The 25,764-nt window shown below is 51.7% G+C and overlaps 1 protein-coding gene across 1 annotated transcript; it reads left to right on the plus strand.

Annotated features, from left to right (window-relative positions):
* The first annotated feature begins 269 nt into the window (after positions 1 to 269).
* Dnal4 (dynein axonemal light chain 4) lies at positions 270 to 15,010 on the plus strand. Its single transcript, XM_038342477.1, has 4 exons — positions 270 to 371; positions 10,057 to 10,264; positions 11,614 to 11,697; positions 12,817 to 15,010. Exons 2-4 carry the CDS (start codon positions 10,196 to 10,198, stop codon positions 12,979 to 12,981), a joined length of 318 nt encoding a protein of 105 aa, XP_038198405.1. The 5' UTR covers positions 270 to 371; positions 10,057 to 10,195; the 3' UTR covers positions 12,982 to 15,010.
* Positions 15,011 to 25,764: the final 10,754 nt, after the last annotated feature.

Consider the following 25,764-nt stretch of genomic DNA (forward strand, 5'->3'; position numbering starts at 1 on the left):
TAAAATAGAAGATCAGCGTCACGACACCAATAAACTGCATCTGTCATTTCCAATGACGAAAACTCACAAGGCAATATAGCTTTACGAAGCCCGTTTCTCTCCAAGGACAGCTCCGGCATACTTAAGACGACTATAAGCGAGGCCCCGCCTCCCCGGCCTCTAAGCCACGCCCCTCGAGTGAGCGCCGGCCTCCTAGGGCCCTCCGGAGTTAATTGGCACTTCTCTACACCAATAATAAGTGAAATTACTGTCAACGTCCGGCGAGGGGACGGGACTTCCGTGCTGGTTGCTAAGACACTCTTGTTCGCTCCTTGACAACCCTGGCGGGGGTGCGCTGGCAGCGGCCTCGGCTCCGGCCCCCGCGGGAGCAGGTGAGGCCGCCGGAGTGCGGCGGGCAGCGCGGTGGGGAGGGCTGGCCCGAAGGGATGGAGGGAGGACGCGCCGGGCGAACGAGGCCTGGCCCAGCGCGAGGCCGCACCTTGATCCCCAGTCTGCGGTTCCCGGCCCAGGACCTCCCCTTGTCCCACGTAGAGGACCGCGGAGCTCGATAGTGACATTGTGCCCTCCCACCCTCACTGTGCAGACCGCTTCTGCTCACCCACCCTGGGCCCTGTCTAGCTCCGTGCCCTCGTATCCTTCTTGTTCTGACTCCCGCAGCGCCTTGTCCCCGCGCCACCCCGCTGCTGGCTGGTGGTCACAAACACCTTGTCCTAGACCACTTGGTTTGGAGATTTGGCGACGTCTTGGGACTCTGGGCTGCTCGTTGGTGGGGGGCACTCAGTTTCCCCTTCTATAAAGGCGAAATTAGGTTGAGTCGTCGCAAAGGCCTTTTGGACTCTGACTTCCTAGGATGATGTTCTTGGACTCAGACTGTCAGCTCCCCGGAGGATGTGTTTTCCCCTTTTATGTAATGCAAAGAACTTGGCAAACCGGAGTTGGATTCCCACTTGTACAAATCCTGGCAAGTTACCTGAGATCACTCTGGTCACCAGTCGATGGATCTATAATCTAAAGTCATTATTCCAAAGCCCATCTCCTTTGTACAAAGGGCCCAGTCAATGTAGATTCAGTACTTGCTAGCTTTCTTTTCTTCTGTGTGTATATATGTTCCTGTGTGTACATGTTCATGTGGAGGCCTTACTCAGTCACTCTCCACCTTATATAAGTTTTTTTTTCTTTTTGTTTGTTTGTTTTCGAGACCAGGTTTCCCTGTGTAACAGCTCTGCTGGCTGTCCTGAAACTCACTTTGTAGACCAGGCTGGCCTTGAACTCACAAAGATCCGCCTGCCTCTGTCTCGGCAGTGCTGGAATTAAAGGTGTGAGCCACAGCCACCTGCCTCTCTCCACCTTATTTTTTGAGGCAGGGTCTCTCATTGACGCTCACTGTTGGGCTAGACAGCTAATGGTCCCCAAGGATCCTTCCAGTTGCCTCTCCAATGCTGGGATTATAGGCATGGTTGCCACACGCAGCTTTTACACCGTGCTGGGAAGAGAACCCAGGCATTCCTGTAGCAAGTCTTTTACAAATGGACCAATATCCCTAGCCCCCTAGTTTCCTTCCTTTGTCTCCTACTATCTCACACTTTCCCTCCTGGGAGGAACCCAGAGATTTCCTGTGGAACCACTTAGTACCCACGGTCTGCAGATGTACCTCACACCTCTGCTCTCCAGCTTTGATCTCTTCCCTGCACTTTGTGGCTGGGGATTCTTGGCAGGGGTGGAGAAAACTGGAAGAGGTTGGTGTGGTGACGTGAGAGTTGGACTCATGGCTTCCCTTTTCCAACCATCCTTGATTCTGTCATCTCGTACTCCTGATCAGATGTCTCCATTTGCATTTTGCCAGCTGCTAAAATCAAGCTGGGCTGCTTCTCTGCCTGCCCATCTGGTCTACCTGGCTTTCTCCATGCTGTGCCAGGCCTGTTCAACTTAGGACTGAGTTATCAAATTGTCTTGATTCTGTCTCCATGGGGATTTCACATCCTTTCTGTTCCCGAGACTGCCATCCTGGTCCAGGTCTTTCATGCCTGTCATAGGGGCTATTGCTGTAGCTTCCTAACTGCTGCCCCTAACAACCCAAGTCACCACTGTGCTACCAACATCCAAGAAAGCTCCATGAAGCTAGGCACAGTAGTGCGTCCTGCAGTCCTAGTGTTTGGGAGGTGTCAGCAGTTCAAGGTCATCCTCAGTTGCTCAGTGAGTTCAAGGCCAGCCTGTGTTATGTGAAAGCTCATCTTAAAAAACAAAACCCACACTTTTTATGCCTGGGTTTTAGGGCCCTCTGCACTTCCACAGCCCAGACCAGCCCTTTTGTTCCCTTCTCAACTGTGCTCTGTCACTAGTCCCAGGAAACCTTGAACTTTCTCTTGAAACCTGTGCATTGCCTCTCTGCCTGGAGAAGCCTCCCCATGCCTGCTTGGCCGGATTCCCACTCGCCAGTGCTAACGCCTGTGCTCCCCTTCACTCTGAGCTCCTCTGTGCTCCCCTTCGCTCTGAGCTCCTCTCAACGCCCTCCCATTCCTCTTCCTCCTCTTTCATGTCTTTCTGCCATGGATCATAACTCCTGGGTCAGTTTTCATATGTGCTGGAAACCCATGATGGCCGTGCTGCTTCTTGCTTAGTTGTGGAGGTGTCAAAAGCATAGTCTTGAAGTCGTGTGTACTTAGGGTGGGATCTGGCCCTTATTTCTCAGCTGGGTGGAAAGTCACTTTGCTTTGCTCAGGCCGTATGCTCATTGGTAATGGGGAATAGCACCTGTCTGACAGGGTTTTTTTTGGGGGGGGTATGAATTTTTGAGAACCTGTATGTAGAATTTCTCTCTTGGTCTCTGGCTGAAGATGAGTATTAAGTAAATATATGTTTTTAAAAATGTTGTGCGGGTGTATACATGTTCATGTTTTGGAGTGCCTGTTTGTACATGTATATGGAGGCCAAAGATGGATGACGTGTATTTTTCTCCATCATTCTCCACCTGGCTGACCAACAAGTTCCAGGATTCTCCTGTCTCTGCCTCTCTAGCACCAGGATTGCAGGCACACAGCAGAGCATCCAGCCACCTCTGGGTGTGTGCACTTGTGAGTGAGGGGAAAGAGGGTGTACGCATGCACATGCACCCTCAGTGTGGTGTAGAAGTCAAAGGACAACTTTGGGGAGCTGTGTCTCTTTCCACTCGGGTTCTGAAGATTTTGCTCAGGTTGTCAGGACTGTATAGCAAGCACCCTTTACCCATGGAGCATCCTTCCAGCGCTGCCAGCTTTTCCTGTAGATACTGGGGCTCTGAACTCAAGTCCTCAAGCTGGTGCAGCAGACCACGCTGAGCTGTCCCAGCTCCAGTGTTGAGTATTATTGGATGGCTTTGAAAGGACCTCTCCCCTCCCAAGAGGCAACTGAAACATAATTTAATTCCATTTTGGTTATCTTTTGGCCTTGTGCCATGTGCCTGGCACTAGACTGCTCATTCTGGGACAGCAAAAGAGATTGAAGTCCCTGAGCTCCAGGGTCTCTGGACTCACGACACATGGTGAAGTCGTGATCACTTGTAAGGTGTAAAGGCTGATTAGCAATTGTCAGTGGTTTCCTAGGAGATAAATCAGTGCTGCCTGCTATTCGAGCCCGTGATAATGTCACTTTTAATTCCTTACACTCAAATCTGTTGTGCTGAGTGCGGAAGAAGGGGGCTGGAAGCCTACGTAACCCGTGCTGTGGGCAGCTGTCCTCATGCCGTGGCTACCATGGTTATGACTTTTCATTACTTGTCTCTTAACGAAAATGTTTGGGATCACCTCCAAAATTGGGTGTGTCCATGGGGGTGTACTCTGTGAGTCACTGTTGTTTAGCACGAAGTGTTGGACAAAGAAAATGTTGAGTCGCCTAGCTCAACAAGTCAACAGATGTCTCTCTTAATTCCTCCTCTCCCCTATCCATGATCAAAGCATGAAGAAGTTTTCTCTGGACTTCAGTGTAATTGAGAATAATCAAAGACCTTTTAAACCAAACGAGACAGCTTGTGTACGTGTAGTCCCTTTTCTTAAGGATTACAGTTATCCCAGCTGTCAACCTATCTCTTGTGTATAGCAGATGATGGCCTACTGCCTGCCTGCCTGCTTGCCTTCCTTCCTTCCTTCCTTCCTTCCTTCCTTCCTTCCTTCCTTCCTTCCTTAAGTGAACATTTCTTAAGACAAGGTCTCATGCTAGCCAGTGGTGGTGGCAGTGGCAGCACACACCTTTAATCCTAGAAGGCAGAGGCAGAGGCAGGTGGATCTCTATGAGTTTAAGGCCAGCCTAGTCTACAGAGTGAGTTCCAGGACAGCCAGTGTTACACAGAAAAACCCTGTCTTGGAAAAAACCCAAGGGGGGGGAGGCGGGGAAAGACAAGGTCTCACTCTGTTGCCTTGTTTGGTCTGAAACCCGTGGTGCAGGCCAGACTGGCTTCTGAGTGCTGGGATTGCAGGCATGTGCCACTACACCCAGCAAGATGATGGATTTCTGATGTCCTTACAGTCAAATTGGAGAATGGTAGCCCTGAGTTTGCTTTTACTCTGGCCTGACCAGGGTAACCCAGGCCTTTAGGGCACCCAATCTCACTGCTCATGTCCCTGAACCCTTCTCCTCCTCATCTTGTCAGCTTTGTTGTTTGTTTCCAGAGGCAGCGGGTCAACATGTCAGAAAAAAACAGGGATGTGATGACCAAGGTACACAGTGCATGTCCCATGTCCCTGGTGTGGCTGTGTGTAAAACAACAGTTTTACCAAACAGAGCTACTGTAGGTATTTCTTGTGCAAGCATAAACCTGGTTGCCCACAATTTAAAGCATATGTTGTTTTAATGTGTCAGATTTTCTCACTATCAATGGTCAAATTAATGATCTGCATAAAGAGATAAATAAAATCTCAAGTGACCTTTGAATAGCTGTCCTGGTTAAAATGACTTTCCCCTTCCTTGGTCCTCTGTTAGCTGTTCTTACAGTTCTCTTATGCTTGCTATAATAGACTAGCAATGCAGGCAAGGTGTTCAACCTTGGCCTCTAGTACAGACACGATTTTCTCCTTAAAACCTAAAAGAGGAGGAGATGTGGGAAGCACAGAGGTCTTTGTGTTCACGAATGAGCACAAGGGGAAACTGGGATTTTAAACACACAGGGTTGCTTCTTCAAAGAAAGGGATGCAATCCTAGTATCCCACCCAAAAAGCTGGGAGCAGATGTGGCTAATAGCCTGGGGACGTTCATGCTATCTGTGTGGCTGAGACCACACTGGATCCTTCCCAAGACCCTTATCATGAGCTTGTCAATCTATAGAGCCCGTCTTTATGGAAGACATACCATGTGCTTTGCAGAGAGTTTTGATGTAGTCATGTCTTACATGGGATTGAGTTAAATTATGACCAGGAAAATCTCACCAGTCTGTGCTGTCCACAAATATACCTAAAATATACCACTTCAGGTCAGACTCAAGAAGTCTGAACCAACACCCAGTACTTAGTCATATTGAACCGATCTCCTTTCTTACCGCCCACAGATCATTACTCTGCTGGCTGGGGTGCTTGCAGAGACCCCCGAATGGGTAGAGACAGGAGGCAGGCACAGATAGGTGACTGAGCTGATGCCAGTATTGAAATTATTTCTTCCAAGGAATAAAGCATGATAAAGTCAAGAGGATGGTCTGGACTCAGATCCTGGCTCTACAAATGCTGGCTGTACACTCTTGGGCCAGCTACCAAGCCTTCCTGAGCACGAGGTGCCTGATGCTCCCCCGCCCCCAAGAGTTGGAAGCCAGTTCACTGGGGAGCTCCTTCCTCTAGTGTTGAAATGAGACAACGAATATGAAGGTGAAGGTAGAATGTAGCCACGCCACCCCACCATTGGCCAACCCAGCTTTCGCTCATGTCCTCTTGACTCTTCCTCCAGTGCTGAAGTAGAGACTGACCCGCAGTGCAAATGGGGAAGTGATAGTGTGTGACCCAGATGCTTAAATACATGATTGGCTCTTATGAAGAAAAGATGGCGAAGTTCCTCTTCCTGACACCCCAGAAACGGGTGCTGATCCTTACTGTGACGTAGAGCCTGCTTAGCCCACTTCCAGATTCAAAGTTGAGGCTTAGGGGCAGGAGTACTTGCCAGGATCAGAACAGATATGAATTCAGACCCACCTGCAGAATGTCTTTGGAAACACCATGACACACTCAAAAGGGTCCTGCAGTCTCTGGGTTATGTAATGGGTTATAAGCCTAAGGGCCAAGGATGTTCCAAGTATTAAGTGTCAGCACATAAGCACATACACACAGGTACATGCATGCATGTGTGCTCATTCACGCACACACATGCACAACCCCCCCATACATACATAGGCATGCACATGCACAGTTAGTAGATGCTTTTGGCTTTACTTCCCAGAGACCATGTATTTTCCCCAAACCTCCCCACACTCTAACCCTCTTAAAGATTCTCCTCAAATACTTAAGAAACAAAGTAGCAAAAAAAAGAAACAAAATAACAAACGGTGACTTGTTAACAAGAACCTTCCAGATAGGCACACTGGCTTTGACAAGGCAATGGGGCAGCCCTGTGTGTACCTCTTGAATGGGACTATGAAGAGCACTAAAGGAATCCTAGAGGGAGAGCCAGTTCATGCTGGGCCAGATGCTGACCGTGGCACACTTACATTATTAAAAAGTGTGGTTTGGTCTGATGGAGCCTCTCTCAGGCACATGCTCATTCACATGGGAGATTGGTAAGGTTATTAGAGCCCAGTTGCGCTATTTTAGGTAGCACCCGTTTAGCAGGGTGCGCTAATCATGGCCAAATGAGTGCAGCTGCACCAGAATGATATGGGGTCATAAAACTGCCTTCCCTTTCTGTGTGGAAGCCCGCCATCTGCAACACTTCCTCTTCCTCTGTAAGTCTTCCCTGTTTGGGATTGCCGGGAGAACAGGAGGGAATCAGGAAAGTTCTTGTGTTCATGGATTATGGTCCAGAGCATATGTGGTTGAATAACGTTGGCTGAGTCCTGGCTGGAGGGACAGCGCTCCTAAAGAGCAGAGAACTTCATCGGGAACTACAGGGCACTGGGGCGGGGAGGGAGGGGCACACCACTGAGACAACGCTGTGTTCGTCTGCCGAGAATGAGGAAGCCATCTTCAAGAAGCCCAGGCCTGGCTGTGACCCCTTATTCGTGGCTCCAAAGCCAAGGAAGTAGGCAGAACTCTGTTGTAATGTAGAAAAACAGTGTGCGAGAGAAAGATGTCATGCGACAGAGCTCAGGTGGAGGGGTTTTTTATTGGGGGAAAGTGAGTGGGAAAATGGGGGAGGGGAGAGGGGAGACTGGCCTCTGGGGACAGGAGTGGCAGAAGAAAGAAAGACAGGCAGACAGAGAAGGGGGGGAGATGGGAGTTAGGCAGAGTTCTTTTAAAGGGGAACATGGTGAATGTGCACAGGAGGTGCTCTTGGTGGCTACAGCTGAGGAAGTATACCCCAAGGTCAGGCCAGCACAGATGCCTGAATACTCAGAAATGCCATTCTGTTACCGACCCTGCATCTAGACCTCAATGTTTCATTGATTGTTGACTTATGGATCCATTTTGCAGCTTTAGGGACAGAACTCAAGACCTTGCACCTGCTAAGCAAGTGCTTTTTCCCTTAGTCGCCCCTACAGCCCATCTGACTTGGCATCCTCCACTCCATGCTGCGGCTCCCTGGAACTATCCTAGGCCTTTCTTCCTCTTCATTCCTGAAGAGCAACTCTGGTAGCCTATGAAGTCCTGTGACCTCCCACAGATTCTGTTTTGAGGCCAATATAGATATGATTGCCTTGAGGTTGGTGTGCACCACGGGTTCTGTGTTCCCTCCTGTCCCCTCCTGGCAGCCTTTCTTAGTTCTGCAGATGAGTCATCTTGAGTTGAAACACTTAAGTGGGAGATGCTGGAGCAGCTGCTTCCACACTTAAGTCGTTCCCACTTGGGATTCTCGGAGGTAAACAAAGTGGAAAGCCCTGGCACCCCCTACCATACCGCCTTGGTGAAGGTGGCTGAGGAGGCAATAACATGGTGTTACTAAAGCTAAGAACACAGGATGGGCTGGGCGACAGGCTTTAACACTAGTGAGCAGAGATGAATGGCCCTTTTGATTTTGTGGAACAAGAAACCTGACCAGAAAGTGCAGTGAGACTGTGCTTGGTAAACAGCCAGCACATATGTAGAGACAAACAAAACCTGCTGAAACCCAAGTTGTACAAATGCCCAGACTTAGAAGATAAGTGGAGCCATCTGTCCTCTGGGGAATCAGAAAACACCAGTGTTGTGGGGTGGTGGCGTCCGTGCCAAGCTTTGAGCCTTGCTTGAGGATGCCTACCAATGGTGTGGCCCTGGGAGTGGCAGCAGCATCAGAGAGGGTGTGATCTAAGAGCACAGTACAGCCTGGAAAGAGTACCCAGAAAGCTCAGTGCTCAGCCAAGCCAGATGGCAGTCACCCTAGGACGATGAGCACTAAGAGGGGAGGTGCCACACTTGTGGTCAAGTGTGCAGCAAGGGCCCTTGTGTGTGCATGAAGTGAGGGAGTGGCTCTGGGGCAATGCTGTAGCCGGTGGCTCTCCTCACTGCTGAGCTGAGTGACCTCAGGCCAGAGGTTGCAGCTTTTCTGCCCCCACACCCAGGCTCTAACTGGCCACCACCATAAAGTTCTGCATAAAGACTAAGTGCGGGGACTGGGGGCTGGTGCATGGCAGTTAATCCATAACACCTCCTTTACCACCCGTTGGCCAGGTGCCTTATTCCCAGCTATTTGTAGACTGAAGCAGAAGGATCATTTGAGTCCAGAAATTCCAAACAGGCTTGGGAAACCACTATCTCATAATCTGCATACCTCTTGGTTACTATGCTGGCCATCTTGGGGTTCAGTGGCCATGCAGTGAGATTAAGTTTATTATAGATTTAAGAAATGTGGCTGAACCAGGCAGTGGTAGCACATACCTTTAATCCCAGCACTCAGGAGGCAGAGGCAGACAGATCTCTGTGAGTTCAAGGCCAGCTTGGTCTACAGAGAGAGAGTTCCTGGACAGCCAGAGCGGTTACACAGGGAAACCCTGTCTTGAAAAACAACAAAAAAAAGCAACAGCAACAACAAAATGCTGCTGTGATGTGTGACCTCATTTGTCCGTGTAAATTGCAGAAAGATTGTCATTACAGTGATTTATACTCATGCATGTCAGCGCCTCTGAGAGAAAGCCCTTTGATTTCATTCTTGGGTGCATGAAACTGGGGTGAAAAAGCATCGTGGCTTCCGCTGGGCTGGTGGTCACTTAGGGTGTAGTCCATCTGTTTGTGAAAAGCTCTGCCTATCATTAGATGCCCAGATCTGGTCGGGAGGGGCTTGTGTGTATTTAAGAGTCTAGAAACCCTGTCTCAAAAATAGAGTCCCCTGTGATCCAGAGGAAGGGGGGACAGCCACTGGCCAGGTGACACCCACATGCCTGGCATTGTGTGCTGCTCCACACGCCTTGTTTTATCGAGTTCCCTACCATGGGTGTGGTTCCAGTCACTCATGAGAACTCCTTTGCCCCAGGTCAGTGGCTGAACCAGTGCCTGGACCTTCCAGCTCCTGGACCAGCTAGATAGGATCTGGTGGCTGGGGAGAGTAGGCAGGGGCTATCAAAGCACCCAGTGAGCCATGAAAGCTATCACGCAACATTGTTCCTATTCTGCAGAGCAGGGTCCTGCAGAAGGGACTCCTCCCTTGGTGACAGGCCCAAATTGTCAGTGGTCAGCTGTGCATTTGGCTTCCTTAGTACCAGACAGACTGCCATGGCACTCAGAAACTGTCCTCGCTAATTGGTAGCTGCCGACTCCATCCCTGGCCTGGCCCACAATCAGTATCTGTCTTGACAATGACAGTGTGTTCTTGCAGCATCTCGGGTTGACTCACCCTCCGTCTGCAGACTTGCTGGCCATTTGGGAAAGGAGGCAGAGGCGTTGAGATGGGGAGGTGTCAGATTGTCACTGAGACATTTCTAATTTGTGATGTGTGGTTTTGAAGCCAACTCTTCCCTCCTGCTTTTCCTGTTCTTTGCAGCACCCCTTGGGGAAAGACATTTTCTGCTCCCTCTAAGTTGGCAAGGCCTGCTTCCCGAGCCTCCTGAGCAGCGTGACTGCTGGGCCCAGCGCCTCCTGAACGTCCCACCCTCTCCTCCTGAGGGCACACTGGGAGAATCATGGGAGAGACAGAAGGGAAGAAAGAGGAGGCTGACTATAAGCGGCTGCAGACTTTCCCCCTGGTCAGGGTAAGCCTGGGGAGGGAGGAAAGTGGACACCAGGCCTCACAGTCTGCAAGGGGGCGGAGCTTGCAGTCTGCAGGAAGAGGGCTCTGCTGGCTCCAACCCCAACATCCTACAGTCACAGTGATTCATTCTTTCATCCATTCATTCATTCACCAAGTTAGTTCAGGCCACCTGCTGTCTGCCAAGCATGGTCTAGACACTGTGGGGATGATGGCAAACAAGGCCATGACGGTCCGGCCTGTGCAAAAGGACACAACAGCAGGCTTTAAATGCTGTACAGAAGAGCTGCCACCGAGGCCTGCTCCTGGAAGAAATCAAAATCAGTTCAGTGACCCTCATCAAGTTAGGTGGCAGGCCTTGCAGGAACCCGAAGAAAGACCTGCCCCTCATAGAAGCAGGAGGCACAGGAGACTTAGTGGGACAAGTTTGGCATCATCAACTTGGCTGGCTTGAGCCCCTGAGGAGTGGCAGATCGGGGGTCAGAGCGAGGGTAGGGCTAGTCTGTGCAGGCCTGGCTGGCAGCCGTGAGAGGAGCCTGGTGAGGATGTGGCTTCTGTCCAGAGGTTCAGGGAGCAGGAAGGGGCAGAAGTTGTGGGTGACATTGTCTGTGTCCTTAGCTAATCACTCTCACTGTATTAGAGCCGACCCAGAGGGAGTGCTAAGCCTGCCCTCACCCCGTGGTAGGAGATGCCGTGGTCAAGCCCTGGAGTGGGGGCCAAGCTGCACACTGGGGGGGGATCTGGATGGGCCAGAGTCAGGAAAAAGTCCTTGTTCCCAAGAAGCAAAACTGTAAGCAGAGCAGGTTTGAGGGGAAACTGAGAGATGTTTGAGAAAACCAAGTGCGGTTCACCGGGCAGTGGGACCTGGGGTCTAGAGCCCGAGGAGGGCGAGAAGACGTGGAGCCCTCCCTCCCCTTTGGAAGGCACAGCTGTTGGAAGGACTTGGCTGGAGAGGGAGAGGATGAAGACAGGCCCTAGCCTCCATATGGGAGGAGGAGGAGGAACCTGGCTAACTGCCTGAGAAAAGAACCAAGGAGCAGGAAGGAGTGGGGCCCCCAGGAATGGCCCAGCTCTGAAGGAGAGCCCGCTTCTCATGCTGGGGCTCCTCCCACACATGTTCCTTGGTGGAAACATGGACCCTTGCAGAGGGGCAGGGGCCCCAGACCATGCAGCTCACACACCACACACGCTCCGCCCCCGCTGTAGGCCCCAGTCAGGGATAAAGCACCACCCAGGACTGGGCAAGGGAAGCCACCTAGTGTCTGTGCCTTAAGCTTAAGACCGAGAGGCTGGCCAGAAAGGCCAGGTCGCGGGCTAAGCCTCTCTCTGTTTGTCACCCTGCCCTGTCTCTAGCACTCGGACATGCCAGAGGAGATGCGAGTGGAGACCATGGAGCTTTGTGTCACAGCCTGTGAGAAATTCTCCAACAACAACGAGGTATTGCCATCAGTGCAGGCGGCCCTCGTGCCTTGGTGACCCCGTGTGGTAGAGTGGCTCCAGAGCCCTGTAGCCAGCTCCAGAGTCCTGCCAGGACAAATCAGAGCCTTGCTTGGGAGTGGTCACTGTTCTGGAAGGCCAGTGAGAGAAGAGGTCGGTTCTAGCCAGGGTACCAGGGCCACAGCAGCCCCAAAGGGAGGGGAGCCAGCAGGGCCTCATACCACCTCTGTCCCCAGACTCAAGTGGGTTATTGGCTAGGGCATCTTTCTGGGCTCCATCCCAGCCATGAGCAGAGGTCTGCCAGGCATTCATCCATGAATTCATCCATCCATTCCGAAAGGGTGGAGTCCCAGCTCGGCCACAGGTGTTGCTGCAGGTCTTGGGAATACGGCCCCAGGTATCAGCCCAGCAGTGCCATTCATGAGGCTGTGGTGTGCAAGGAAGCAGTGGTATGGCCATATCCCGTCTGCACCCCTCCCTCGCTGTGTTCTCAAGACAAGCCATTTCTCAGCTCTGAACACGGAGCCCTAGTCTGTAGGCTAGGGGTGGCGGTGCCTCTTTTCTGAGCCACTGAGGTGATGGGGACACGTTGCTCAGTGTCCCTAAACCTCTTCATGCTGAAGGAAGCTTTGGAAAGAGCCTCCATGGGAAGTGGAATGCCATTGCTGTGACTGGGGTCTTCCTGGGACCTGCCACACTTGCTGATCACAGTGTCCCTCAAGGCACCCCTCAGGGCCCATTTTGTACCCTCACACTTTGTATTTTCCTCTGGTCTCTACAACAGCCCTGTGCCCTGTTTTTCTGGTTCACAGCTGAGGATGTTGGTGCTGGTCTGGAACCCAGAGTGATATAGCCAGCCCTCAGCTCAGGCTTCCTCAAGCCTCCATTTCTTCCTGCTGTCTCCAGTTCCTTCCTGATGAGGTGTCCAGGTGCTGTTCCCATGTCATAGCCCTGCAGGAGGTGCTCTCCAGAGCCATCTGTGGTGATGTTACAGGCAGTCTGAAGGCAGGCTGGGGCAGCAGCCATTTTCTGCGTAGAGCTCAGAGCCAGGCTTCTCCTTCCTGGTGTGGGAACTGGCTTGTAACTTTCACTGCCCCTGACTGGCACCTTTCCTTCCAGAGCGCTGCAAAGATGATCAAAGAGACAATGGACAAGAAGTTCGGCTCCTCCTGGCATGTGGTGATCGGCGAGGGCTTTGGGTTCGAGATCACCCATGAGGTGAAGAACCTCCTCTACCTGTACTTCGGGGGAACCCTGGCTGTGTGTGTGTGGAAGTGCTCCTGACAGCACCCGCAGCTCTCCTGCCTCTCCTCTGGGCTGGGGAGCAGCCCTAGGCAGAGCCTGGCTCCTGCAAGGAGAGTTCCAAGTTTTCTTTTGTCCGTGTGTACCAGTTTCCTGAGCCACATCCAGGTGTGAATTTTGTGACATCTCCACTCCCAGGCTCTCCATTGTCTCCCTCTGAGTCCTGAGCTGTGGACAGGCTTCTCTGTGTGCATGAGGGGTGGGATTGTGTGATGGGTGAAGGGGGTGAGGTCATGGGATTTTTCTCCTTGGAATGGACTGGTCCCACCCTCCATCCCAGGAGCCCAAAGCCCTTCTGCCCCCAGGACTGCTGGGAAGTATCTACTCCCTTGTCATTAGTGGCTATGTAGAAGTAGCCTAAGAGGAGGCCTTTCCTCTCATGAGACACAGGACACTTCTCTCCTTGTCACTGGGGAAGGGGTTCCCTCTCCCCTCCCCAGCCTAACCCGGAGCTGAACAGACCACCATTTCTTACTGGACCAGCAGTTCATAGCCCTGGCTTTGGCATGAGGATCATACAGTCTTCCTGTCCCCTTCTCTCTCCCAGCCCGGGCCACACATCATAACACCTCCATCATATCAGCCACATGGCTGAGAGCTAGGGCCAAGGTGCAGAGTGAGTTCTCAAGCTGTTGCTGAACTCCGGTGAGACACCTGGGCCAGGAGTGCGCTCACCGTGAGGCCCCTTTAGCAGGGAACCTGGCCTGCCAGGACTTCATCAGGGACCGCATGCTCTTTGTACTTCTTACCTTGCTGGCTTTTCTAGATTCTTTTTGAGTGTTGGGAGAAGGGTTTTAGTAGAAGGGTGAACCATATTTTACACAGCGGTCTTATTTATATAAACGTCTTGGTTTTTACAATTAAAATGACTAAAAGCTAAACTTAGTCTATGGTGTACTGAAGTATCCTGGAAGAAGGGCTCTGGGCTGCCCTACTCAGCCTGCGTACTCAGCTGTAGCAGATTTCTATCAGATCCCTGGACGGTGATGCAACAAAACCAGTGCTGCTGGAGGGTGAGTGGCGTGCGTGTGTGCGCATGTGCGCACACACGCACAGGCCTGGAGAAGCGGCACCAGAGCCATCTGGGCAGATGTGAGGAGCAGGAACTAGCCCTCCTGGATTGGGTGGGAGAGTTCCTTGGCCCCATTGGGGTTGCTGCCAGAGAGATGGGCAGCCCTGTGCATGGGACTGGAAGGGGTGACCAGGTGCGATGGTGCAGGAGGCGTTGAGGGGGCTCCAGCCTGGAATAGCTGTGACTGATCAGTGCCTGCCTTGCATCTGTTCTCCCCTTAATCTGCCTCACGTGGGTGCTGGCAAGTGAGGCCGGTTTAGCAGTAGCCAAGATAGTGTAGTGGCTGGGATTATGGGCTCCAAGGTCCCCGGATCTGGTTCCTGTTATGTTCTAGGCCACAGCAGTTTTGTCTGTAGAGTGGGCATGACACTCGCCTCCAGAGGCTGTGTGGCCACTGACAGGCAGGTAGATGACAGGGCACTGTAGCTGGGTACTTTCCTGGACAGTCCTCCTCGACTCCTTTTTCCTCCTCACAGTGTGTGGAAAAATAATTACAGCTTAAGGGTAAAAGCTAAAGAGATGTTGTTATGGCTATTAATCAAGTGTCCCCTCCCTGTTTCCCCCACCTGAAATCATAGTTTGCTACTTAATGAGCCCTCTGATGGTTAGCTTTAATTCTCGACACCACCTGGAACCACCTGGGAAGAGTCTCAATGAGGGACTGTCTCCATTGGGATGACCTGTGGCCTGTCTGTGGGAGGCGTCTCAAGTTAACTGATGCAGAAAGACCCAGCCCACTGTGGGTGGCACCAGTCCTAGGAAAGGGGCCCTGAACTGTGTAAAGAGTGGAGAATCCGAGCGAAGCTCAAGCAAGCGAGCCTGTCTGCTCTTGACTGTGACTGTGGATGTGATGTGATTGATGCTTCAAGCTCACTATGAACTCCCCACAGTGACTATAACCTGGAAGTCAGACCCAAAATAAACCCTTTCTTGATGTTTTCCTGTTGGCTTAGTGGTTGCACATGAATCTACTGATATTTTCATTATTGTCTGCTGCCCCGCGGCCACTCAGGCTGTGACCTGGAGGGCCTTCTGGTCTGTGGTACTGGTTCTTGCTGTCCTGGAACTCACTCTGTAGAGCAGGCTCACATCCACCTGCCTCTACCTTCAGAGAGCTGGGATTAAAGGTGTGCGCCACCACCGCCCGGTTTAAGTCTGTTTCTTAAAAGCCTGTTTTGGCCAGCTGACCATGCCCTCCTCTGATAGAAGTCTGGGCCATGAATCTCCAGGATAGGTGCCCAGGGGGTTCTTTTCTTGTTCCCAGGAACTCTGCCTTCCTCTGTGTTCCGAGGTCCATGCTGTCCATGGTCACCCAGGCCTTCCCCTCGGGGTGGCTGCCAGCTAAGAGGAGAGTGGCATAACCACAAAGAGCACAATGTCTTTGCTGCCCAGTGGCCAGGCAAGTGGGACACAGCCCTGGGAACTAAGACTGGCTCACTGAGGAGATCGTTTGCTGGCAAGAGAAGGTGGGGCTTGCGGAAGCGCAGCAGCTCACTGCCTAGGAGAGGATGAAGAAAAGCTGGGACCGGCTGCCTGAAGAGGTTGCAGCCAATGTGGCCTTAGCATTTCTTCCTCTGTGAAAGTCCCCCACTTGACAGCCCTTGGGCTTCCTCCCTTGCTAACATGTCATGTAATCCTCAGCAGACCTTTGAGGAATTGCCATCATTTACAAGTAGAGAAACTAAGACTCGGAGAGTGAGTAGTTAGCCCAAGATCTCGCCAGGAAGTAACTCCAGGCAGGATCAGGCCTAGGCTGCCAGGCTTTTGTCCTCCTGGTGCCTGCTTCCTCCTGGGCTCCACATCCAACTATCTTGGATATCCAACTATCTTGGCACACCTATTGTCTAGCTACTTCTCCCTAGAGAAGGCATATCTACCAGTGTTGTGGCTCTCTGCTGCCATCTGTAGTACGGGGAACACCCTGGTCCCCTCCTCCTGCCCCAGCGTGAGTCCGGGTCTTCAAGGGGAGTGGATAGCCTTCTCACACACAGCTGGAAATCAGGTGCCAAGACGTCACTAGGAGGAGTGATGACTCAGAGCCCAGAGAATGGCATCCTCGTGCCCCCTGGGCACCACAAAAACCAAGAACCACAGGCTCCAAGGAGAGTGGAGGATGCTAAGGTAGAGGGTAAGGACTTGGTCATGGGCTCCATAGCAACCAGGGTGGGCGGGCAGTTGGATGGGCACAGCCTTTGAAGCTCATGGGACCTACAGAGAATCTTCTAGAGAATATTGCATGTTGCCTTGGAAAGGGGGAGAGAAACCCCAGGACCTCACTTAGCCTACTTCCTGCTTTTCAGAGGCCAACCCTACAGCCAGTCAGGAAGTTTCCCCTCCAGTGGTGGAATGCTGGTCCAAACCAGGAGAGTCCTATTGTCCTATCCCAGCAGGCAAGCCTGACTGCGCTGCAAGGCTCTCACAGGCTGCTGGTGGCTTGGGACCCTAGATCCCTCCCCCAAGTTTCAAGGGGGATGGTTGGTGTAGCCACTAACCACCCCCTTGTTCTATTTTCCCTTTGTTCTCCTCCTCTTATATATAAAGCAACCACCTCCCACTGCCAGCTGCTGTCTTCAATCCTTAGAAAGACGTTGGGGGGTGGGGGCAGAGCAAGCCACCAGAGGCCAAAGGCTTGTATTATTAATAAATCTCTAGACTCTTGGGTGTGTGAATGTGCTGAGATCTGTGCTGAGCATGCAGTACATTGGGTCTCCTTTGGCTCTTCTGTCTATTCTGGGATCGCGCTGCCGATGGCCCTCTCAAAGGTGAAGGCCCTCTCACAGGTGATCACCCTCTCACAGGTGATAATGGTCTTCTCACAGGTGATGGCCCTCTCACAGGTGATGGCCCTCTCACAGGTGATCACCCTCTCACAGGTGATGGCCCTCTCCCAGGTGATGGCCTTCTGCCAGGTGATGGCCCTCTCACAGGTGATGGCTCTCTCATAGGTAATGAAGGCCCTCTCACAGGTGATGAAGGCCCTCTCACAGGTGATGAAGGCCCTCTCACAGGTGATGATGGCCTTCTCACAGGTGATGATGGCCTTCTCACAGGTGAAGGCCCTCTCACAGGTGAAGAGTTAGGTCCAGTGATTACAGGACAGAGCAGGATTCAGGTAGGCAGCTGTGACCCCAGACCCAGCTCAAAACTGCTCAGGTAGCTAATGCCCGCTGGAACGAACTCCTCCCATCTCTGTGTCTTCATCTGCAGGATAAGGATCCCCTCCTGCCCCAGGTGAATGGTGAGGCCCAAGAAAAAGAAGTGGCCATGAATCTTCACTGTGAATTGCTAGGGTTCATGGATTTGGGTCAGGCTAGTGTAGAGCCCAGTGCTCCCTTCCTGAGACAAAGCATTGGGGAACTGGAAGGCTGGGCTGAGGGGAGCAAAATGGTTACTATCTCCACTCCTCTTTTAGCCCCTAAGCTCTGCAAAGTTAAATCGGGAAAGGCAGGGTTACCAATGCACACCCTTGACCAGTGACAGAGACACATGCAGCTGGGGCCAGACCCTGAGCATTCATCTCGAGCTGAGGCAGTCCCCTGCAGCATGTGCACCCATGCGGGGGCTTTGCCACTGACCAGGCAGCGTCCCTGCAGTGTGTCCTTCCAACCTCCAAACAACCCAGTGATGTAAGCTGGGAAGATCAAATAAGAACTTTAGCATCATGGAGAAAATAACTCACAGAAGACATCTTTTGACATACCAGAGTGGAGCAGGCTCAAGGTGAGGGTCTCTGATGTGGGATTCCCACATAAAACATGAACATGTTTTATTAGTTATTAAAGAAGCTGTTTTGGCCGGGCGGTGGTGGCGCACGCCTTTAATCCCAGCACTCGGGAGGCAGAGGCAGGCGGATCTCTGTGAGTTTGAGACCAGCCTGGTCTACAAGAGCTAGTTCCAGGACAGGCTCCAAAGCCACAGAGAAACCCTGTCTCGAAAAACCAAAAAAAAAAAAAAAAAAAGAAGCTGTTTTGGCCAAGGGCTTAGTAAAGCCAGGTGGGAAATCCAAACAGATATAAAGAGAAAGTAGGCAGAGTCAGAGAGATGCCATGTTGCTGCCAAAAGAGAGATACCAGATGCTAGCCAGACTCTTACCAGTAGGTCACAGCCTCATGGTGATTCACAGATTAATAGAAATAGATTAATTTAAGATTTAAGAGTTAGCTAGAAATGTGCATAAGCTATTGGCCAAACATTGTTGTAATAAATATTTCTGTGTTATTATTCAGGTCTGGGTGGCCAGGAAACAAACAAGCAGTCTCCGCCTACAGATCTTACTGTGAGCTATAGCTCAGGATAGGGCAAGAGTGGTATAGACCCCACTCTGCCTTCCCCTGCAGTGTTGGTTCCTATCCAGTCATTTTGTGTGCCTCCCCTTCTCATCTTCCACCATGGCATCAGCACCTGCTGCACCTTAGTTACCCCGGAACTGAGGAATGCAGGGGCTGTGTGCTCTGTGCACTCCCAGTGCCTAGCGCAGGGCTTCACACACATGACAATGCACATGCAAGCCACATGTGGTTCTTCACACATGTATTCCCAGCACTTGGCAAACGTATGTAAGAGAGGGCAGTTAGAAGGCCCTGGGGAAGTGAGGAGGGTCCCAGCTTTTCAGTCAAAGATGTGCCGAGTAGGGAGTAGGCAGAGCCATGCTGGGCTGGGTGATACTCCTATGTTATGACAGAGGAAAGGAGCCTGGAGCAGTGGGCAGTATGACTTACAGGGCAGCAAGGCCACAGAATAGGGACTGGGAACAAGCCTCTTCTCTCCAGTTTTGAGGGGTCTGAGGGGGAACACGAGAGCTAGGCCAGTAAGAACTTGACCTGTTGGTCCACAATTGATCTGGCTGCAAGCCATGCTGCTGGTACGGGAGCGCAGTGACCCCTTCACTTACGTCTGCATCACACTGTGAGTCTCCGCTCGTACACTGAGTCTCCACTCATCCACTGAGTCTCCACTCGTACACTGAGTCTCCACTCATCCACTGAGTCTCCGCTCATCCACTGAGTCTCCGCTCGTACACTGAGTCTCCGCTCATCCACTGAGTCTCTGCTCGTACACTGAGTCTCCGCTCGTACAGAGTCTCCACTCATCCACTGAGTCTCCACTTGTACACTGAGTCTCCGCTCGTACACTGAGTCTACCTGATCCGTACTCCCACTGAGTCTCTGCTCGTACACTGAGTCTCCGCTCGTACTCTGAGGCTCCGCTCATCCACTGAGTCTCCACTCATCCACTGAGTCTCCACTTGTACACTGAGTCTCCGCTCATCCACTGAGTCTCCGCTCGTACACTGAGTCTCCGCTCGTACACTGAGTCTCTGCTCAGACATTATACCTGCTGACCCGGATGTAAACCCTGGCCCCAAAGTCCCCCATTGCCCTGGATAACAGCAGCTTTCCACCCTGGCTTGCAAGATCCAGCATGGTTTGGCTCCTTCATCTCTCCCTAGGGACAAGGTTCCTGGGACCAACCCTAGCTCTAGGGCCTGGCGTCCCAGGACTTTCAGGAGGACATAAGCCATATCAAGTTCACGCCCTGGGACATCGGTTTCACCCAGTTAACTCCTTCACATTGTCCATGATGAACTGGACCCAGCTGGGTGCACTGTGACAGAGAGAAGTTCACGATGTCAAGTAAGAGCAGGGCCACCTTGAATGTCCCTCAGAAGCCCTGTAGGATAATTCTTCAGCCCTGTGCCAGCCATCGTGCTCTTCCTGGGAGAAGTCCAGCTGCTCTGCTTTCTGCTGCTGGCGGTGCAGGGTGACCTCTTGTGGCCATACATGGATACAACATGGCTAGCAATGCCTGCTGGAGAATCCTGCGGGGAGTGGGGTACCAGCCACTGGCCACCTCTTCAGGCTTACCAGGATAAAAAAGAAAAAAATATAAAGTGGTTTTGAGACAGCAGCACCCGACTCCTGCTCTTTGTTCACAAACATTTACTGAGCACTTCCTGTCCATTCTACTGACAGGTACCAAGGCGTAAGCAGCCTAGCAGATCGGGCCCATCCTCTCTGGCCAAGCCAGCGGGGCCCCAGAGCTTCCACTTCACGCTCAGAGCCTACAGTACCGGTTAGCACCTTCAGAGGCACGTCAGATCCAGTGACATAGCTGGTCTAGCACCAGCCACCTCCCTCTACCCACTCGGGCATCACACCCCGCTCCCTTTTTCCTGAGGGTCATTACAGGGCCACCAAATCCAATACAGCAGCATCTTCCTCCAGGGTCAACCCCAAGAGGTCATTTGAGTGACAAAGTGACAGTGGCCAGTTGGGAGGCTTCTGGAGGTACAAGGGCCCACCCCCAGGTTCATTGGATCTTTGCTTGGCTTTGCCTAGACTGGGGCTATCCTGGGCTGTCTGGGTAATGCTGTTTCCAACAACCCCACAGGTCACATGGGTCTGAGTGTCTTGGCTAGGGACATAGGCAGCACATTATTATCTTATCTCCCAAGTCCCAGTCATCCTAAAAAGCAGAGAGACACCTGGGCATCTCTCCATCTTGTGGTGGGGGTGACATCTCCAAAGCAGCCCCCAAATCTACAGTTCTCCTGGGAAATGACTGTACTATTTAGTTTTTGTTTGGTTTTTAGTTTTTCAAGACAGGATTTCTTTGTATAGTCCTGACTAGTCCTGGAACTAACGCAAGTGCTGGGATTTAAAGGTATGCACCACCATTGCCCAGAGATTTTTTTTCATTCCTTTTTAAATTTATTTTTACTTCATGTGTACAGTGTCTTGCCTGCATGTATGTATGTGCACCACAAGCTTGCCTGTCAACCGTGGACACCAGAGAAGGCATTGTAATCCCCTAGAACTGGAGTTACAGAGAGTTGTGAACCACTGTGTTGGTGCTAGAAATGGAACCTCCAAGTTCTCTATAAGAACAGTATCTCTCCAGCTCTTGGCTTGGCTACTTTTAACTGTCAACTGTCAGCAAATCTGAAATCACCTGGGAAAACCGTCCTTTAAGATTTTGTTATTACATTTATTAATTGTATGGGGGAGGGCATGCATGTGGTAGACGACAGCTTGCAGGAGTTGGTTCTTCTACCATGTGGGCTCAGGGAACCTAACTCAGATAGTCAAACAGTGACAAGCACCTTTCCTTGCTGAGCCATTTTAGAAGAGTCTTATTTTATTTTTCCTCAAGACAGGTCTCATTATGTAGCTCTGACTGTCCTGGAACTCATTATGTAGACTAGGCTGGTCTCCAACTCCCCGAGAGCTGCCTGCCTCTGCTGGGATTAAAGGCGTGAGTTCCCACCGCCGGGTATGGCAGGGCATTTCTAACGTGATGACTGCAAGAATTGTTCAGCCCTTTTCTGGTTCTTGCCCAAGCTGCCCAGCTGGTGTCTTTCCTGGCCAGGCAGTCTCAGCCCCTGCCCATCAGGGCTAAGCATGGGCCAAGGCCTACTTCTCAAATAGGAGCCTCCTCTGCTCCCTTACAGCCAATGTGAAAGGCTCAGTGTCAAAGGAGACACTAGGAGAGGAGAGCTCCCGCAGCCTTCAAGACAAGCATTTACAAAGGAAATTAGACTTTTTTTAATTTTTATTTTAAGAGTTTTACTTATTTATTATGTATATAGTGTTCTGGCTACATGCATGCCAGAAGAGGGCACCAGAACCCGCTACAGATGGTTGTGGGCCACCATGTGGTTACCGAGAATTGACTCAGAACCTCTGGAAGAGCACCGAGTGCTCTCAACCTCTGGGCCATCTCTCCAGCCCAGCACCTGGCTTCTTTAATTGCTCTAGGAAGGAGCTTAGCTGCTCTAGGAGGTGAGGATGACAACTGATTAGCAGAGTGACAGCCAAACCGGCCTAGAAGAAAACATCAGAGGGAGGTGGACTTGTCAGAGAGGGTTGGGGTGGCCCTGGTAGCTCCAAAGAGCTAGCAGAGCCTGCTGAACTCACCCAGTTAGTGTTCCAGGCCGGGCCGCGGGTGCTCAGACCCATGCTAGTCCAATGTGAACCTCAGGAGCTATAAATACAGTGGTCATTCCTTTGTCAATGCTCACCTCCCAGTCATCACATCCAATTCCAGGAAAAGGAAGGATAGTGGGGCGCTATCCCCATTCTGTAGGTAGAAAAACTGAGGCCAAGTAGCCGCAGCCTGGAGAGTGGGGATGGAAATTTGCTGGGGGTGGGGGATTGGTTTATGCTGGGGCCTCCCAGACCACCAAAGGGATGTCTCAGCAGCAGGGCCAGAATGGGGTGAGTGAGCTTTGGCAAGCTATCTTCAGTGCTCCTTCCACGATTGCCTGTAACTGAGCTGTCCCCTCTTGTCCTTCTTCCCTGGCCACTCCTCCCACATTTGGGGAATCTTTTTGGGCAACTCCTTTGATCCTTCAATTATGGACAGGCCATTGTGACAGAATCTATTAAGTTTAGAAACAACAACTACTACTACTTCTTCTTCCTCTTCCTCCTCCTCCTCCTTCTTTTTCCAGGCTTCTTTGTTTAACAGTCCTGACTGCCCTGGAACTCACTATGTATACCTGGCTAGCCTCAAACTCACAGAAATCCATCTACCTTTGCCTCCTGAGCTCTGGGATTAAAGGTGTGCACCACCATGCCCTGTTCCACCTTATTTTTTGAGACAGTCTCTCATTGAGCCTGGAACACAAGGATTCAGCTTGGTTGACTGAACAGCAAATCCCAGGAGTCCTCCTCTCTCTGCCTCCATCCCAGGGGTCCTCCTCTCTCTGCCTCCCGGTGCTGGACAGTCAGCAAGCTTATGTAGGTGCTGGAGACCTGACCTCAGGTCCTCAGGCTTGCAAAGCAAGTACTTTACCTTTACCGGCTGAGCCATCTCCCTAGCCCTGGAGGGAAGACTCTTTTTGCTATTGAAATGGTTCTGGTTGTGGGGCTCCTTGCGGCCTGGGACTCACCTGGGACTTAATGTCTTGCTGTGATGCACTGACCTGGTCAGGGGATCATCTCGACAGCCTCGTGTCCTCGACACTGCCAGAGCGGGGCTACAGAGTGGGCTGCTGAGTAAGCAGGCGGGTCCTTGAAAAAGGACATAAATCCCATCACTGACAGCTTCCTGGGGATCATACACTACACTAAGCTCATCCACACATCGTTTACATGCTTGTAGTCAGCAGGACACTGAGGCTGGCCAAAGTTAAACAATATGCCCTTACATTGGTCTCCAAGAGTGTCTGAGTCTCGGGCCTGCTTTCTAAATCACTAGCCTGGTAATGCCACTATGGCAACCAGTGCAGCTGGTGTGGAGGTCAGAGAGATGACCTCCCACAGATATGGAGCAAACCCCTGAGATCTGGTTTGCCACGGACCCTAAGCCTGACCCTGCCTTCTTCTCATCCATCCAGCCACTCCTCTGGGGCCCATCCCAGAACAGGGATAAAAGGATTGTAGGCTGCGGGAGCAAGCACAGAAGCTGCTGCTCTATCCTGGGCATTCAGGGACGATCTCTAGAAACCTGCTGCTGAATGATTGACAGGATCTCATCAACAGAGAAAACGGAAGAGAACAAGCCAGGCCCCAGCCCAGCCCAAGGAAGGGCCTGACCTTAGGAAAGGCTCCGGGAAAGGCTCTGGGAGAGCAACTGAGGATTGTAGGGGCTCTGCATCCAAGACTACCTGAAGCCTGGGCCAGGAAGTCAGGTGATTGAAGGTCTGGAAGCCGTGTTTAGTGTGCATTTATTAGAAGCCAGGCACTGTGATAGGCGTGGGGTCAGAGATGATGAAGACATGGTCATTCCATATAGTCTAGGCCAACTGCCGCGTGCCTGGGAGCTTCCACCTCAGTCAGAGACCCACATCCCTGGCCTGTTGTGACGTGGACCCTGTGCTTTCTCCCCTTGGACCAGACTCCTTTCATAAAACAGCTTTACTGGGCTGCTCCCTGCCATCAGGCCTCTTGGAACTGTTGGATGAAAGAGCCCATAGGGTGCCTGGAGCCCCATGGCAGGGCTGGGCGGGTGCAGCAGCATCCCACATCAAATCCCAGGGAGGTGGAGAAGAAGAAACAGCCTCCGCGGACTTGGGGCACCAGGTTTCTCAGGAGTTCCCACTCTCTGATAGCTGCCAAACGTGTTCCTGCAGCTAGGAGGCATGACATGAAAGTCCCCCACCTGCCAGATTGGCCTGTGATGGGGTAAATGACAGACGCCAACACCCTGACTACCGGCTGATGATGACATTGGCAGGGAAAAAGTGGAGGTGGCCTTGGTGGCACAGAAGTGAGGGAGCCTCCCTCAAGAGTACTGAGTGCTTACCACTGGCTGTGGGGTAGGCAGATCCACATAGCTAATTCCACTACCAGGTTGGGTGTGGCAAGGGAAGCCCCCAACCTTGGCTGTAGGTCAAGAGCAAACTGAGGGTCTTGGGCTTTCCCCACAGCGCCTGTGCCTTGAAGTCTTTGCCTGTCCTCTTCTGGTTTGACCTCACAGGGGAGGCAACAGAGTCCAGAAAGGCCTCATTAACTTCTTCAAGGCCACAGAGCACTTGGTGTGGCTAACAGAATGATTGCTATTAGTCATGTTTTATCAAAAGAGAAAAATGGTTCAGAGAGGTTAAGTGACTTGCCCTGGGTCACAGAGTGAGCAAGCAGGATACCTGGCTTAGGTCAGAGTAAGAGAGTCCATATCCCACAGCAGTGGGCTTTCCTTCACTTACCTGGACAAGAAGGGGGCAGTAGCCATGGCCTGTCCTGTGGTCCTGTGTTTGTGGGGGGAGGGTATAATCTTTGGCTCACACCACTGAGCTCTGGTTCTCAGAGCCTCTAGTACAGACAACTTCATCAAGCGCACTGTTAGTTTTGTCAATTTGACAAAAACCTAAACGTATCTGGGAAGAGGGAACATCAGAGGAGGAATTGCCTCTATCGGACTGACCTGTAGGCAAGTCTTTGGGGTCATTTTCTTGACTGATCACTGATGTGGGAGGGCCCACTGTGGGCAGTGCTGCCTCTAGCCAGGCAGTCCTGGCTGATGGAAGAATGCAAACTGAGGGAACACGCCAACAAGCAGTGTTTCTTCGTGGTGCCTGCTGACCTCCTTCATGTGAGCCAAAGAGACCTTTTGCTTCTCGAAACTTGCTTTTGGTCAGTGTATTACCGAGAACCAGACTGGGGACATCAGGGTTACTTGTGGATTTCTTATAAATCAAGAAAACCATTACATATAATAATGAATATCGCCTCTTTATACCCACATGTGTATAAACATAACTTTTTAATTTTTCTAGATCTGGAGATGGACCCCAGGCCCTCATGCATGCTTGTGCTCCACCATGGAACTATAATATGAGGGAAAAAAATGGAGCACAAAAAAAATCAGAACGTGGTCCCTTTCTGATTGTCGGCCCTCTGTGATCCTATTCTACTTGGGGCAAACCCATGTCCCTGCTCCTCCTCAACCCTGGAATGATGAGAGAAAAGATAAAGCAGTGGGGGACAGGGACATGCCCTGTGGCATGGATGGCAGGGAGAAGGGTGGCAGGGAGAAGGCTGCCTTATGAATGACAGGTCTCCCCCAGAAAGGACAGAGGAGTGGCAGAGGCAGAAGAATGATGGTAACACCTAACAGGCAGGTCTGATTGGGGCAGTCATGACAATGGTCAGGAGGCAGGGAGGATCCTTAGCACAGCCATGTGAACCTGGAATACCAAAGCCAAGAATTTCCTAAGACCAGCATTGATTTCCTATGGTTGCAGGGACAAA

Source organism: Arvicola amphibius, chromosome 9 (assembly GCF_903992535.2).
Source record: "Arvicola amphibius chromosome 9, mArvAmp1.2, whole genome shotgun sequence".
Lineage (NCBI taxonomy): Eukaryota > Metazoa > Chordata > Mammalia > Rodentia > Cricetidae > Arvicola > Arvicola amphibius.

Bases quoted from the DNA above. Each gene is read 5' to 3' on its own strand.
- Dnal4 (XM_038342477.1), top strand. From the start codon at position 10,196: ATGGGAGAGACAGAAGGGAAGAAAGAGGAGGCTGACTATAAGCGGCTG. The intron at 10,265-11,613 runs GTAAGCCTGGGG...CCCTGTCTCTAG, and splicing joins AGACTTTCCCCCTGGTCAGG to CACTCGGACATGCCAGAGGA. The intron at 11,698-12,816 runs GTATTGCCATCA...CTTTCCTTCCAG, and splicing joins AATTCTCCAACAACAACGAG to AGCGCTGCAAAGATGATCAA.